This window comes from Notolepis coatsorum (assembly GCF_963971535.1).
Source record: "Notolepis coatsorum genome assembly, chromosome: 6".
Taxonomy (NCBI): Eukaryota; Metazoa; Chordata; class Actinopteri; order Aulopiformes; family Paralepididae; genus Notolepis; species Notolepis coatsorum.
Window position 1 is genome coordinate 164,947,118 of NC_140170.1, and position 17,498 is coordinate 164,964,615.

The window sequence follows — 17,498 nt, forward strand, 5'->3', positions numbered from 1 at the left end:
TATCCGCTCCGTTCTTCTTGCAGAGCAAAATTAGCGGCTTAAACTTATTGAAACGAAGTTCTTCTTTGGCGATGCAATAGGCCACATTCAGTTTCGATTGTTCGCTAGGAATTATGGGATTTGGTGTTGGGTGTATGGAGACGGGGACATGGTATTTAATCGCACGATAGACTACAACTACCAAGTAGAATAGCGTGGCCCAGATTCACTTTACAGTACACGCAAATATTTTTTTCACACACAGGCTATCGCATGGGCTACGCAGTCAATTCATTCATCGCAGACAGATTTTTTTTCATAGCACCGCGACATTATGTCTCACTGTACAGCCCTGGTTGTAGGCTAATGTTTTAAAAAAAATTATCCAATTTGTCTGGATTAATTTAGGAGTGAAATGCGAATGAAGGGTTGAAATCACTATTCGCAAGGTTGCCCCCAAATATTATTTTCCACTCACAATTTGCCATAACCTCGCCGCACTGTACAGCCCTGATGCAACTGTGTTTACTAACTCCAACTCGACCGGCAGATACGTTAAAACATAGTTCGTTTGAGTGAAACTTGTGAAACACAGTTCGTCCAAGTGCAACTTGAAAAAAGACAATATGCATAACAGTCTATGCGAAGTTCAGTGCAAAGTTCAATGTTCAGACAATAAAAAGGCAAATGCGTTAAAAAGCACAGGCCGTCTGAATTATACTTGAAAATAGTCAGTGTGCATACTAGGGCTGTCTTAAATACTTCGAAGTAGGGCTGGGCGATATGGCCTCTAAATGATATCGCAATATTTTTTGGCCATATCGCGATACACGATATATATCGTGATATTTTGACATTTCCTCTAAAGCACTTAAAAATGCTTTATTTAACCCTTTGATGCATACAGTCACGCCAATATGATTATAATAAGTCCCTGCAACATATGTTTGCATTATTAAACCATGAAGATGCTTTAAAAAATAATTTAATGAAAATGTACTAAGAGTAGTCTACTGACACACTAATAAAAAAATGTATTTACATCTAAGACGATTTATATAAAAACTCTTGGGTGCCTAAGACTTTTACACAGTACTGTGTTTTCTATCCACTTTAGCCAAACACACACATATATATATATATATATATATATATATATATATGTGTGTGTGTGTGTGTGTGTGTATATATATATATATATATATATATATATACACACTACTGTGAGAAAATAATAATCGCACACAAAGGTATAATGGCTTATAGCAGACTTAATGATTTTAGAATATTTCAGATAATGAAATTAAATGTTTATATCATCAACTATCCAGTTAGTATTTATACTGTCTGTAACGTTTGGCTACTTTAAATCATTGAATGTAGAGAGAGAGAGAGAGGGGGGGCGAGAATGAACAAGAGAGCCAGCCCCCCCCCCCCCCCCCTCGGGGTTTGTTCTAGGTTCGCGTTTTGATCGTCTAAGCTGCCGTAGGTGATGATGTCACACTCTAATGTAAACAGGAAGAGATGGAGATGGAGACACACGGAGATGGAAATTGGATGATATACAGAAACGAATAACCAATAAATATGAAGTTATGTTTAAACTTCTGTTGTCAAGCGTTGTCAATATAACCCACCCCCTTTCCTCACGAATGGAACTAGTCTTGTGGAGTCCGCTTTGACCGTTTTCCAGGGTTAGCAGCTATCGCTAGTTAGCTTAGCATAATCCTAATGGATACCTTGGTTAGCAGCTACCGTTAGCTCATTGCTCGTGTCAATTAAATTGCATGTTATTAAAGGTCCGCGCTGGTCTGTCTAATGAAATTACAACCGCAACATTATATCGCACTGTACAGCCCTGACTACACTAACGTTAGCCTATAGCTCCGCCGTCCCTGCTGCGTGTATCACTTCCGCAACGGATTTAGTTGGATTTCGGTTTCCGGGTTCGCCTGATTGGCCGCGATGGCCACGTGACACGCTGTGGCACGCCCCCGCGGCAGCGGCAAGGCGCCGCTACACGCTGCTGTGTTTCACTGCCGCTTTCCCACTTCAACGCCAGAGCAATATTGTCGCGTCATCTTCTGAGTGCAGACACGCTGCTGTTTATGAGAGAGCTTTTTTTGCAGTAAGGTGCAAGAGTTGCAGTGCAAATGCTTCTTACTGTTGCGCTCCAGAGACTGTTACTGTACCATACAATATACTATGCAATGTAGCAATATACAATACGCTATAGTGCAACGCAGCAATGGGATGAGGTACAATTTACAGTAAGGTGTACGAGTTGCAGTGCAAATGCTTCTTACTGGCGCGCTCCAGAGACTGTTACCATACAAGTGATTCTTGACAAAAGGGACACGCCAATATTATTAGATGACTGATGACTGCACAGCAGCGTGGCGCGATATTATTAGATGACTGATGACTGCACCGATGTGAAAGGGGAAGTGAACTCCAGCCTCGCGGTCAAGTCCACTCCGCCGTGAGCGTCAACACAGCAGCGTGCTGCCGCGGGGGCGGGCCACGGCGTGTCACGTGGCCGTCGCGGCCAATCAGGCGAACCCGGAAACCGAAATCCAACTAAATCCGTTGCGGAAGTGCTACACTCGGGACCAGTACACTAACGTTAGCCTATAGCTCCGCCGTCCCTTCTCGAGGAAAGCACTGCGAGTGTCTCTCGGCCGCGGGCGGTAGGGCTGGGCGATATGGAAAAAAATCATATCGCGATAACGATATGATAATTTTATTTTATTTCTCGATATCGATAATTATCTAATTGTTATAAGTATAATTTTTTTTTTTTTTTTTTTTTTTTTTTTTAACAACAGATGTATGTTTATTTTGCAGCAATTCTTTGTCATTGTCATCTTTAGTGTTACATCCCCTCACACTCCAGTTCTCAGGCTGCAGCTGGTTTAAAAGCTAAAGTAAACCGGCTTCTCTGCTGGCTGTGGCTCCAGAGGAGTTGAACAGTTCTGGCTCTGCTAGTTTATTTTCGATCTTTAGGCGCTTTTTTGGTGGACAAACCACCGCACATGTGCACTGTGACTCGTGACTGGAGTCTAGTTCTGCTAGCACACATAGCCTACTGTGTACAGACGGTTTCAAAATGTATTTTAAATTAGAAAGCAAACAAAATAAATGGACAAGAGAAAAATAAATCTGAATTTGGTCAGTATTGTCATTTGGACAAGCAAAGCCATTACTTTAAGTTGCAAGAAAGACAAGTCTGTCCACTGTCTCTGGTTTTAAAACTGCCCTGTTGCAGGTAAAAAAAAAAAAAAAAATTTTCGATTTTTTTTTAAATTTCGATATCGATTATTAAAATATATCGCGATATTTATCGTTATCGTTATATCGCCCAGCCCTAGCGGGCGGCGCCATATAAACTAATACTCGATGTTCGCGATATAGTACAGTACTACATCTCGGGTAGAACAATCCGCGATACATCGAGTATACTCGATATGTCACCCACCCCTACTTCGAAGCTTTGTTCGATGGCATGAGCTTCGAACATAAATCGAAGTGTAAAAAAAAAACATTTATTTAATTTTTTGCCTCAAATGCATCTCCAAATTTCATTCACATATTCATACTAAAATACGGTCTAAAGTTTAGACGGTATTTTAGTATGAATATGTGAATGAAAAAGTATAACGTTGCTACACCCTGAACAATAGATATAGGACGTTGAATGGGCCATAGTAATGTCAATTTAGCAATACAATTTAAAAAGTTATAGCCCTGCAAAGAAGGGGAACTTCTCCATGTTAAATAGGGCTGGCGAGGGATGGTAAATTATGAATTTAACCCCGGCGATCAAAGTGTTAATATATATATATAATTTTTTTCCGAAGCTTCGAATTAAAATCGAAGCTCGACCCCGACGCTTCGATTGCCAAAAAAAGCTTCGAAGGTCAGCCCTAGTGCATACCCGTTTCTGGAATAATACAGCGTAGATAAACCTTGAATGTTAACGTTCTGTTGGTCCGAAAAGCAGGCGAGTGGTAACGATAGTGTTAGCTTGGAGAGCCGGAAAGTTAGCATAGCTCGCGCTTAGCCTACCAAGTCTCCGAGGCCTGTTACCGTTGCCTGCTCCGCCGGGGCCGGCTCTCCATCCTCGGCCGGGGGGGACGCCGTGCCGCTTCGAAGGAAACTCTCCGCCTCGGACGGCGACGTGAACAGGCGGTTGCAGGAGACAACTCTGCGGCCCATCTTGATCTTCAGAGTCGCAGGGTATAATGGGTAGACCTCGATGCCTTTCTCACGAGCAAGTCCCATAGCCTTAGAGAAGGCCCTGCGACGTCTGGCGGGGCTGTTTTTTCCCCACAATCTAATATAATTATTATTTAATTTTTTTTAAAATAATTACGATTATTAATTTCAATATAGAATATTCGTTGACAGCTAGGGCTGCCGCGGTATTGATTTTTTCCTTACCGCACAAATTTGCGAAATATTTCCTACCGCCATGGTAACCGAAGAAAAAAAATTTAAGAAGTTTTAAATGCATTTTTCTTTTTTTTGTAGTCTACTCTTTATAGCATATAGCCTGCCTCTAGTCTAAATGTCTATCTTTAGAGGATGACTTTGCAGCATGAATATTGTTTGGGATTCGGCAAGCATGCATTCGTTATTGAAAGTGAAACACAGACAATGCATCATGTATTAAATAAAGTGAACTATTTAGTTTACTGGGTCGTTAAAACAGTGAGCTAACGTGAGCTACCTAGGTCTCATGCTGCCGCATCCCTATCATTCTTAAACTGAAATGCGCATTTGTTGATATCAGGAGCTATCAGTAGCTAGCCAGTTAGACAACGCCTCATGTATTAAACAAAAAATAGTTGACTGTGTAGTTTTGTTTAAACTGTAACGTTAGCTCAGTAGCTCACGAGCGATAGCTAGTTAGCCAACGCTAGCCAGCACTTGCGAAATGAATACCAAACTGATTATATCAGACGTTGATACCCAAATCAATATTTGATCGTCCAGGGGACGACGGGACATCATTAGTCTCGAGTCCTGGTGGTAGCGCCCGGCAGTTACCCCCCCCCCCCCCGACCCTTTATTATTATTATAAAAAACAGCTGTGATGCGGTATTCAGCTTAACTGTGCGATGGGCGTGATGTAACAGCGATACCGCGGTAACCGCGGCAGCTCTATTGACAGCCCTACAAGTACAATTAATTACTGCACACTACATCACCCCTGAGTGGAACATGGGAAGCCAAATGTTCCCCCACTGTACCGAACCTTGACTTCAAAAGAAACCAAGGTACGTACCGTACCATGGTTTTTGTGTACCGTTACACCCCTAGTATATATGTATATTGACTGAACACTTTTATCTAGCACAATCCCAGGAGCTCATACAGAAAAAAGCATTTCATGGAATTTTACAATGGTAGAAAAAACACCTGGATTAATCGACGTGAGTCGCACACTCCAATGCAAGGAACGTGTGCTGTATATAAGAGTACGGATAACTATCATGTACTGGAGTTTGGAGAGGGCAGGTACAATTTGACGTAAGCCGTAACTTAAGTCTGTGCCTTTTCATGGGATTGCCTGGGTGTCTGCCTATGCTAATTAAATTAAAGTAACTGGCAGCACATCCTATTCAGGAGCAATTTGACGTTCATCAACTGGTACATCTGGGACACTAAATCGAGGGACTGTGCCAATTTATTGAATCCCACACTGGTTCTTCTTAGCCTCTTTCCATAAGAATTTAAGAAGGTTTTGTGATCAAGGGCCATTGTTAAATCTTCAAAATAGACTGAAGATACTCGACACTTTTATCTCACACAATTATCTCCAGGAATGTACTTTTCCCACTACTAGCACTGGGCGACCAGCTGTTTGAGTGTATGCCAGCACACGATTTGGTTGCACTCTTTGCTGTGTAGTATTGACAGCCAGGTGACAATTTTTATGTTGTTATTTTCTTTAATGTTCTTGACTTCATGAGCTGACATTACAGGTATGCACGCGGAGATATGTAAGGGATAATGTATTGTATGTATGTATAACGAGGTCATTGTCGCAAAATAATTGACCGACACAGAGTTTAGAACACCGAGGCGCCTCGCCGAGGTGTTTTAAACGTAGTGAAGGACAATGACCGAGTATAGGCTACACATTATCCCGCTTATTACATGGCTAACTTACTAACAATATACCTAATTCATTTTACACCATCGACAAGACGATCAAATGCAGACGCAGTTCTGTTCTGTCGCTCCGCGCTGTCATCGCCGGCAGCCGGCAGGTCTGTGGTCTGATTGCACTGATGACTGAGTGCAGCTGTGCATATGCTGAGCAGCTTTCATGACTGCGATCTGTGTGTCAGTGGGCTTAATTGGTCCAGCTGCGCACAGCGGTCATTATTGCTCGGCAGAGGTCCGTTATCGAGTAATAACGGACCTCTGACGAGCTTTATTGACCAATCACAATCAAGCATTTCGGCGAATGTTAAAACGCCATGTAATAAAATAATGATCTAGCGTTGATTTCAGGATGATTAGATAATCAGCCAAAAAATTACAACGTGATGACTGGATTACACTAAAATGACTTTTTCTCGTCTTTTTCCTGGAATTACTCAGAAGCACCCAAACCATACTCTATTCAAAATGGTATAAAACGGAAATGTACGGATGAAAAAACAATCTGTTTTGGGCATGTTGACTGGAAGCAACTCACTGACAATCGACGGGTGTATTAGACCCATAGCTATAATATAAGATATATTTTAAGCACTTGCAAATGTTGTCTAAAACTATATCCATTGAATAAAGACCTGGCGCTGAAGGGGGATCGGCACCCCCTGCTGCTGGCGGTCAATGTGTTAAAGAAAGTTGATTTAATAAAAGAAAATTGCATGGATGTAGGATGAATAAATCCTTGAAACATGAATTTGATTTACTTAATGTCACTGACTTATTAGATGCCGTTTACAATTTCTCTCGAACTAAATGCATCACTTCAGTAATGGTTCAGAATACGTGTGGCAGCGCTGGTGGATGGGGGGGCAGGACATACGTGTGGCAGCGCTGGTGGATGGGGGGGCAGGACGATTAGATTCAAATGTATTGTGGACACAAGTACACCGCTGCCCCCCGTCCACCAGTGGTGCCACGCGATGCTGGACAGCCAGGAGAGGGTCGCCAAAATCAAATTTTTATCTGTTGCAAATCGCTTCCGTGCTACCTGTTGAATATTTCCCCCATAAGGGTAAGCACAAAGCAGACACAATGGATAGCCTCTCCTTGCAAGCTGGCGGGGCGTTTCTGTATGTAAATGAAGGTGTACGAGAACGCCCTTCCAGTTCAAGAACAAGTGTTTTTCATTCATCGGAACCCAGCTGCAATGATTTTGGCCACTTGCGGAGACCGCTTCACACGTTCAGGAATCCTGAGGAGGATTTTTGTAAATTTGTTAGTACAAACTTTTTACCAAGATATTTACAAAGGTACTTACCAACATGTTCGAGAATGAGGACCAATGATCTTAGGTATAGAGAGGGGTGGGGGCCATAGCCTCTTGCCTCTCCTTAGGTGTGAACTAAGCTATTGTTTGGGGCAGCCAAAAGGGATTCCTCCCCAAATCCCTGATCTATCTCACAAGTATATGATCGGGTGTCGACGGTGACCAACAAAATAACCCTCTTCTCTTTCCTTCAGGTGAGTATTTCTTCTGCTTCGACCCCCGCAAGGACTACTGGGGTCACCTGGGACCCATGAGCGTCCCCCGCAGCCAGGGCCTGGCCGCCTTGCACAAGAACTGCATCTACTACATCGCCGGCATCTGCAGGAACCACCAGCGCACCTTCACAGTGGAGGTCTACGACATCGAGCAGAACACTTGGAGCCGCAAGAGAGACCTCCCCTTCGACCAGGCCACCAGCCCTTACATCAAGGCCATGCTTCTGCAGGGCAAGCTGCACCTGTTCGTCCGTGCCACGCAGGTCATGGTGGAGGAGCACGTGTTCCGCACCAGCCGCAAGAACTCCCTCTACCAGTACGAGGACGAGGCGGACGTATGGACCAAGGTCTACGAGACCCCTGACCGCCTCTGGGACCTGGGCCGCCATTTTGAGTGTGTGGTGGCCAAACTGTACCCTCAGTGTCTGCAGAAGGTGCTCTGAGTTGGTGGCCATTTTGTGAACCCAATCTTTTTGGGAGGAGGACAAGGGAGTCGTGTGGTCCTGCCTTGTGGTCCTGCCTTGTGGTCCTGCCTTGTGCCTGGTGCCTGGTGCTACCTTGGGTCTTGCACCGCAAAGGACCGTTATCGGTTTAGTCTTAAGTCATTCAAACTTCGGTTTACCATGATCAAAATTTGGGTGCTTTTTGAATATTGCAGTATTGTTTTTGTCCAGACGGCACCAACTACACACGCACACACACTGATGCTTGTTCTACAGAAACCATACAATGAATAAGTGCAATTATCATCTAGTTTGCTTGTTATTGAGCCATGTCGTTTCATTTTATCTTATTCATATAGCTAAGGATTTTTACAATTGATGAGCATGCAAATAAGGGTTCTGATAAGATTTAAGTGCCCTCTAGAAATGGATGCTATGTGTCGGCATAAAGTGAAATTTTTTATATATATAAATATATATATACTATATATTGATACGGGTAAGATGAGCACTATAGCTCGTTGGTAGGTTGCTAGCTCAGATAGGGGGTTGGTGTGTTTTTTGTTTTTCTGTTTGTGTTCAATTCTATGCTCAATTCTCTCCGCAGCTTATTTTGTGGACAAATTTGTATGAAGTGTGCTTGTGATTTAGATTACTTTAGTATTATTGAAGCTTGTATGATGCATTATTATAATTTTTTTTCATGAAACCCTCTCTTCCCTCACAAAGGCGATAGTGTGTCAAACAATAATGCTGTGTGGGGCTTCCGAGCAGTTCATTTTTTATTATTATTATTTTTTAATATAACAAGTTGTTTGTGTTTGAGGAGTGTGGACTCAGCCTCCCACTCTGAGTTGGCATCCGTTCTGTTGCACCAAGTGTCACATGCCAAGACAACTTCAGTGAAAAGTTTTACGAATATTCACTCCACATTGGAGATAAAAGACGAGCGTCAAACATGTGGCAAAGAGAAGCGGGAAGTTCAAACCAACTACCAGGTTTACCTCAGTAGCAACCCCCCCTCCCCCGATGATTTAAGAAGCTTGTTTCACGCCAGTGCATTCGCTCATTTCAGCGTCGGGCTCTGTTGAGGTTGCCTTTTCAACACGTGTCAAGTGATTAGAATCCCCTTTTTAAACAAAAGGGATAGAAAGCCTTACTCTTAAATGCCAAAAACAAAAGCATTTTAAGATCATGCTTTTTTTAATCGATCTGGACATTGAAAAAGGTTTCTGGTAGCAATAACTCATGGAACTGTGATTACTAGGCTACATTAGGTTACGTTACCTTAGTTGAAGTACATTAATAATTATTTTCCAGTTTGATTTGGCTGCTTGTCTCGTCGAGTTCAAAACCACATCGGTCCGGCTGTTAGTTTGCGTGGCTTGAGGTTTGATGTGTAATTAAATCCCTAGGGATGTCGTCGTGCCTAACTGGGTGGACGGGAGGCATGAGGATGGAGTACTGCGTTTTTTGTCCCAGTGAAGTAGAAGATGGTCTCTCAGAAAAGTCTTACTCAACGTTGCACTGATTCACTCTCCACTTCAGCGGTCCTTAAACTTCACCAAGCGCCCTCCGTACGGAGACCAGTACCACGGAATGAGTGTGGCCCACCCTCTTGTGTGCCGATCGCGCCGCGCGGCCATGAATCCATCTTTACGTGCTTATCAGGATACGAACTGTTGGTGCTGCTTGTTTTTTTTTTTTTTGTGACAATCTTGTATAGAAGTAATACAACTATAGTGATGTTCCCTGTTGAACTGCGACATTTTCAATGACGTCAATTTCCTCATGCAGGTTCCTGTGTCATCTTTGCACTACATAATACCTTTTATTTGATCATTTTCTTGAAAGGAACGCGTCTCCCGTCCCCCCCCCAAAAATCATTGTTTCAACAACCATACAGTAGCAATCTTGGGGAAACGGGGAATTCCGTCTCCAAAGACGTCGACACAGAGAGAGGGTGATATGAGAAGTGTCTCATTCTGTCTACGTGATAAACTTTTGAACAGAAGAACTTCAGATAGACTGACGTTCAACTGACTTGGCCACTGCGGTTCCCCTGGGAACGGCCCTCACCGGGGGGGGGATGGGGAGAGGAGAAAGGGGGCTTCCCTCATATGCCTACAAACTCAGCCATTTGGGGAATGGACAACTCAGGATTTCTATTGATACACAGTACTGTATTTAAATGTTTTTGTTTGTGTGTAATATACTATAGGTTTGCTGTACTTGCACAGTTTTTTTTAACGTGTTTATTTTTGGTTTTTCTTTTTATAACTTGAAAACATTTGGTGTGATTTAATTTTGTTAATTTCAATTGCTTTTTTCTTCTTTCTTTACCTACTTATTTAGTTGTGGTGGAGTAACTCTGCCCTGTTGAGAAGAAGTGATTATCTGCACATGAGCATTTGATTTCCTTTGTTTATTTCCCCCCCTCTTGTCACTAGTCTTGCTTTATTGTCACATCTCACTGAAACTATAGCATTACAGACGAAAACTAACTAACATCGTTCCACCCTCTCCTCTCAAACACCACTCATCCAGTACAACAAGAGTCAATCCGTGTACAAAGAGTTACAAGTTAAGAGGCCTTGGCCTGCAATACAGAACTCATCGTTTCATCTCTTATGGGTACTTCTGCCAGTGAGATCTTCCTCCGACTGCGTTTTCTCTGCCATTCGTTTGCTGGTTTGTCTGTTTTGGGGTTTAGTGGTGGTTGAGCTCAACTGTGAAATTCACATTGCACATAATTTGAGAATAAAATGATTAAAAGAGAAATATTTGTTATCACTATTATTACTACTACCTAGGGTTGGGTACCATCACATTGAATCTGTACCAGTGCCTGGAATTCTGTATCGGTACCTTTTTTCTGTACTCTACTCTCTGCAATAACAATTAATTGAATTTGAGTTGTAAAAAAATAAGTCCAAACTTCTCAATTTCAACATTGTTATTTATTTAAAACATTTTGTTATAACGCCACACAAAATAAATCTCATGTATTATGTAATTAAATATTTAAATATCAACATTATCTGGCCATCCTCAGTAAATATTATCAAACTCCTCTGGCCTTTCCAAAGACCCAACAGATGGGACTGTAATATATATATATATATATATCATATTTGTGGAAAAGGCTCCCTCTTGTATATTACACTCTTGTACTAAACATGTAAAGGTACCGACTACCGATTGATCTAGAGTGAATCGGCACTCTAGTACTGATGTAATTCGGTCTGTACCCGTGAAAGTACAGAGTTCAGTACCCAACCTTACTACTACTGTACTATTGGCTTACTATGCTCTGTTCAACAGTTAAGCAGGAGTTTGTTAGTAATGTTATGAATTGTCTATTTTATTGTAATTGCAACACTAACATGACCTTTTCAATGGACAGCTGAGGTGGACACTGAAGATGATGAGTAGGCTAATCTCTACTATTGAAAATGCATTTGTGGTGGGAGGATCGATTCCTAAAGTGTGATAAATCTGATTATGACATTGATTTTAGAATGGATGGTAGCATCGATGGGATCAATACCAAAATGAGCCTCCCTCTTATCCATTCATTTTATTTTGCCAATGCAAATAATGGATTTTTCTTTTTAACTGTTTTGGTATCACAGAGGCAAAGTTTAGACAGACCAGTCTGCCAGACAGATGGCCACATGCCTGAGTCAATCAACTAAATTTAGAAAATGTCCATTAGGCTACTTAAAATGTTACTGTTTCAACAGTGGTTTGATACATGAAAAATAAAGAACATGAGTGAGGTTGGGCCTATGACGAGTAGCCTAATGAAGACTAGCCTATTATTACCGATTATAAATGGCCACTATGTACATTAGTAACTTTTAATAATGAAAAGTATTTGTGATACTGGCCCTGGTATTACTTGGTATCGAATATCACTCAAATGCATATTAATTTGAGTTGGAACGCAGGAAATGTGAAAACCTTGCGTTTTGCAATTATGCCACATCAATGTGGAACGCCCTACCCAAAGCTGTAAAGGAATGTGAATCACTACCCACTTTCAAAACCACTCTCAAAGAACACCTACGGGAGACTGCAATTCGAACCCCCCTGTAAATGTCCTAACCCAACCCCCTCCAATGTACAGTAAATTACCAAGTATGGTTTTGTCAATATTCCAATGTACAGTTTTGCTTGTACAGATGTACAGTGTCCCCCACCCACCCCTCCTACCCAACCCAACCCCCCCACCCCACCCACCCAAGTGACCCAACCACCTCCAATGTACAGTCCCCCCCCCCACATACCCAACCGCCTCCAATGTTTCTACGTCAAATGTATATACTCTTTTCTGGACTATTTTTGTATCACAAACAGTACTGTATTTGCAAATCTGGTATGTCAAATGTAGATGTAGCAGTACTATCTATCTGTATGTCGTGTATGTCATATGTTATGATGAATTGAAAATGGGGGACCCTGATGTAAACAAGACGAAAGTCTTGCTCTGGTCTGCATCCCCTTAACAATTGTATGTGTTGAGCTGTACTCTAGTCTACTGTACCCATTCGGCAATCTGTTAATAAAGTTTTCATTCAATCAATCAATCAATCAATCAATCAATCAATCAATCAATCACGTGACTAGCAGTGGGGGGACCATGCGTGGAGTACAGTGCAGACTTTACAGACCGCCTCCGTCTCTCCAACTCTGTGAAGCAACAAGCTGCACGCAGAGCACAGTTGAGAGGTAAGACTCACCGAATGGAGTAGTTGTAGTAGCATAAACTCGTGTGTCTATAATATAATGTAACGTATTCTATCCACTCGTAGTGTTCGAAATCGTAGGTTATTAGGCTACATGGTGTCTCCACGTGTGAATCATTTCTATTCAGGAACTTGGGCTCTTGCGCTAGGAAGAGTAGGCAACAGTAGCTCACTACATCGGACTTGTCTTTTGATGAATGCAAATGCAACTTTAAATGCCAGTTTACTTAGTTTCCCCGCACAAAGGGGTCCTGTAACATACCGGTCCTGTAACATTAGCCGATCGTTCCTATTCACACACTTCAATCACCACACTTGCGCTTTTTTGAAATACGTACCGTAACGTAGGCTATTCTAGGACGATTTCTAATGTGTTTCAGGCTCAAGTCACTCTCAATGTTGTCTCGTCTGCCTACATGCGATGCGAATGATGAATGAATAAATGAAAACTTTACAGATTGCAGAATGGGTACAATACAGTACGGCTCAATACACACAATTGTTAAGGGGATGCACAACAAGACGAAAGTCTCTCTGGTCTGCATGATCATCCCCTTAACAATTGTGTGTATTGAGCCGTACTGTATTGTATCACAAACAGTACTGTATTTGCAAATCTGATATGTCATAAATGTATAGATGTAGCAGTACTGTCTATCTGTATGTCATGTATGTCATATATGTTATGATGAATTGAAAATGGGGGACCCTGATGTAAACAAGACGAAAGTCTTTCTCTGGTCTGCATCCCCTTAACAATTGTATGTATTGAGCTGTACTGTACTGTACCCATTCTGCAATCTGTTAATAAACTTTTCAATCAATCAATCAAAACCCATTCTGCAATCTGTTAATAAAGTTTTCAATCAATCAATCAATGCAGACCAGAGAAAGACGTTTGTCTTGTTTACATCAGAGTCTCCCATTTTCAATTCATAGTGAATGATCAAAGTATCTAAATGAGGCAGGCATGCCATCATTTAACACATTGTTTACCATTATTTCAATTATTGATGGTGTATTTGATTAATTTCTGAAGTACAGCTGATAGATAACATGATGCAAAAAAAGCTTCATCTGCTAAGCTGCAAAAGTCTTATTTCGCCTGTGGCAATCATGTGAAGCACAGAGTCCTCTTGTTAGAGTAATGGGTTCAGGCTGATGGTCACATGCTGTTTGATCTCGAGATTACATTTAGGCTGAATAATCCAAGCTGTAAAAATGTGTGTAAGCACTCCGTCATCTATTTAGTCACTTTATACACTTTGAGGTCACATGACACCGTCTGTGGTGTATGACAAGTCACAAAACGCTGTCATTTTCTCTTTACATTGGTAGAAAATAGGTGTATTACAGGGTTTTCCCCCAGGATTTTAAAACAAGATGGTGCAGAGAGTAACAACTAGAGGGTGGTCCAGGGGGGGGGGGGGGGGGGGGGCAATAAAGAGACATTTGCTGTAATTTCCTGTAATTTAAAAACATTATTTCAATAAATGAGCAAACACAAGGGTAAGTTCCAAATAAGTTATTTATTTAAGTACAGTGTTTAAGGTTGCACAACAGTTTAACATTGAACACAAAATCACACGCACGCACGCACGCACACACACACACACACACAGGCACGTGCACACATAGAGGCCAAGGGGTGCTTGAGCACCTGCCTTTTTGAGCCTCATCAAAAAAGTGCCCTTTTTGAAAAAAGAAAAAATATATATATATTTTTTTTTACCGTTACACATATAGACCGCCCTTCCAACTGAAAAATGTCAGGATAGAATCAAAATATTAGGTAAAGAGAGAGAGATGCCCCATATTCCATTGCAGTTTGCACGGCCTCCTCAGCGTGCCTCTCCGCGGACCTATATAATCTTATGCATAGCGTGGGTGGTGATGATGATGATGATGATGATGATAGAAACCGCTGTGGCGCATACAGTTGAATGCTGGTATTACACTCATTGAGGGAAACGAAGAAGTCAAATCCGATGGGATTTGGGAATATCAAATACAAATCGGGATTGGAATAAAAAATGTATCTATATTAAACAATACAGTATATACAGCACTTCTTGGGGTCTGTAGGGTAAGCACTTATTCCCTCCCCCCTGAACATTTATGGAGATGTATGGGCCTTTTAAGTCAGTGATAAAAGTGTCTTTCAAGGATAAGTGAGGTCCTGCACTGATTATTATAGTTCAATATTCAATATTTGATCACCAAAACCCCCCAAAAAACATAAAAAGGGGGCCCCCCGCCCGAAAAGGGCCCTTAAAAATTGCGCTCGCGCACTACGCGCGCTCGGTTAATATATTATACACACAAGTGTAGTGCCCCTTTCAGCCTTTGAGCATCTGCCCTCTAAAGTCCTGTGCACGTCCCTGCACACACACACACGACAGAGCAACCATGTATTAGAGTAATTAGACAATGATGCGACTGTTTCGAAGCTGGCCCCAAGCTTTCAAAATAATTATTTCTTTAAAAACACATGGTGGCGCTGCGCCACAGGGAAAGCCCTGTATTATATTAGGCAATAAATGGGGTTTGGTCTGATTGGGCTGTCAATCCGGCTGCCGTCTTCATTCACCTGCTCCGTTATCCTCCATATCTGTTATTGGTCCAATGTGTCGTTGAAAACGCACAGCCTGTTGAATGTCGACGTCTCTCCCTCTCTCTCCCACCTCTGGCCAGTAACATGTCCCCTGCACCGGTGGCTAAAGTGGGCTCCGGTCCTCCAGACGGAGGCTGGGGCTGGGTGGTGGTGTTTGGGGCCTTCATTTCCATAGGCTTCTCCTACGCCTTCCCCAAAGCCCTCACCGTCTTCTTCAAGGACATCCAGAGGCACTTCTCCGTCAACTACAGCGACATAGCGTGGGTCACTTCCATCATGTTGGCTACCATGTACGCAGGAGGTGAGTCAAAGCCCAATCTGGGGATTTCAGTTACAATTCATTCTGAAAGAGTTTGAATTGTAGGGGCGACAGACAGTGGCTCAGGAGGTAGAGCGGTCGTCTGGTAATCAGAAGGTTAAGGTTAGACAGTGTCTCAGGAGGTAGAGCGGTCGTCTGGTAATCAGAAGGTTAGGGTTAGACAGTGTCTCAGGAGGTAGAGCGGTCGTCTGGTAATCAGAAGGTTAAGGTTAGACAGTGTCTCAGGAGGTAGAGCGGTTGTCTGGTAATCAGAAGGTTAGGGTTAGACAGTGTCTCAGGAGGTAGAGCGGTTGTCTGGTAATCAGAAGGTTAAGGTTAGACAGTGGCTCAGGAGGTAGAGCGGTCGTCTGGTAATCAGAAGGTTAAGGTTAGACAGTGTCTCAGGAGGTAGAGCGGTCGTCTGGTAATCAGAAGGTTAGGGTTAGACAGTGTCTCAGGAGGTAGAGCGGTCGTCTGGTAATCAGAAGGTTAAGGTTAGACAGTGTCTCAGGAGGTAGAGCGGTCGTCTGGTAATCAGAAGGTTAGGGTTAGACAGTGTCTCAGGAGGTAAAGCGGTCGTCTGGTAATCAGAAGGTTGGGGTTAGACAGTGGCTCAGGAGGTAAAGCGGTCGTCTGGTAATCAGAAGGTTGGGGTTAGACAGTGGCTCAGGAGGTAAAACGGTCGTTTGTTAATCAGAAGGTTGGGGTTAGACAGTGTCTCAGGAGGTAGAGCGGTCGTCTGGTAATCAGAAGGTTAGGGTTAGACAGTGGCCCAGGAGGTAAAGCGGTCGTCTGGTAATCAGAAGGTTGGGGTTAGACAGTGGCTCAGGAGGTAGAGCGGTCGTCTGGTAATCAGAAGGTTGGGGTTAGACAGTGGCCCAGGCGGTAGAGTGGTTTAGAAACAGTGGCTCAGGAGGTAGAGCGGTCGTCTGGTAATCAGAAGGTTCCTGGTTCTATTCCCGCTCCTCCTTGAGCAAGACACTTAACCCCTAACTGCTCCCGGTGAGCAGGTTGGCTCCTTGCATGGCTGCCTCTATATCCTCACTATCGTGTGCAGCACCCCTATACATCACAGAGCTCATCACCCCCTACTCAGCACCCAGGTCACTAAGATCAGGTGCTCCCCCCCCCCCAGACTCAAAAAGAGAGGCGATCGCTCTTTCAAGGCCGTGGCCCCAAAAAGCTGTGGAACCAGCTACCCCTGGAGATCCGATCTGCCCCCTCGCTGGAGACATTTAAGGCCCGACTAAAATCCCACTTTTACTCCCTAGCCTTCAATAAACCCTGATTTTCCCACACCCTAACTCCCATGCAATTTTATCCTGCCCCCTCCCTCCCCCTTGTATCTCTTCTTGTGCTCCTCTGTCCCCTGTGTGCTATATGGTACTTTGTGCTTCCCTATCCGTGTGTTGGCCTACTGTTGTCCTATTCTCTGAATGTACTGTCTTGTCCTGCTGTGCCTTTTTGTATTTTTGTATTTTATATTATGACATTTTATGCTTTGATTGTACAGCACTTTGGGTTGGCTCTTGAGTTTAAATGACTTGACTTGACTTGACTTTCCTCTGCCGCCGGTGTGTGAATGTGTGAGTGAATGTGAGGAACTATATTTTATAATAATACATTTTATATGGATAGCGCTATATGCATGCACCATTTACCATTTAGATGGTAAATAGGCTTTTTGGAACCTTCTCACC

At 42.8% G+C, this 17,498-nt stretch overlaps 2 protein-coding genes across 2 annotated transcripts in view; both read left to right on the top strand.

Annotated features, from left to right (window-relative positions):
- kbtbd8 (kelch repeat and BTB (POZ) domain containing 8) overlaps window positions 1–10,878 on the top strand; it is a gene marked incomplete at its 5' end in the record, with an annotated part of 93,314 nt that extends 82,436 nt beyond the window's left edge. Inside the window, one exon of the mRNA XM_084315805.1 lies at window positions 7,672–10,878. Coding sequence (XP_084171931.1) covers window positions 7,672–8,135 — 464 coding nt within the window. The 3' untranslated portion in view covers window positions 8,136–10,878. The remainder of the gene's footprint in view (window positions 1–7,671) is intronic.
- A 1,964-nt stretch (window positions 10,879–12,842) lies between these two features.
- The window catches only part of LOC311229728 (monocarboxylate transporter 2-like), a gene marked incomplete at its 3' end in the record, with an annotated part of 60,254 nt that continues 55,598 nt past the window's right edge, over window positions 12,843–17,498 (top strand). Inside the window, exons 1-2 of the mRNA XM_084315806.1 lie at window positions 12,843–12,869; window positions 15,581–15,801. Of these exons, the coding sequence (XP_084171932.1) occupies window positions 15,585–15,801 (217 nt within the window). The 5' untranslated portion in view covers window positions 12,843–12,869; window positions 15,581–15,584. The remainder of the gene's footprint in view (window positions 12,870–15,580; window positions 15,802–17,498) is intronic.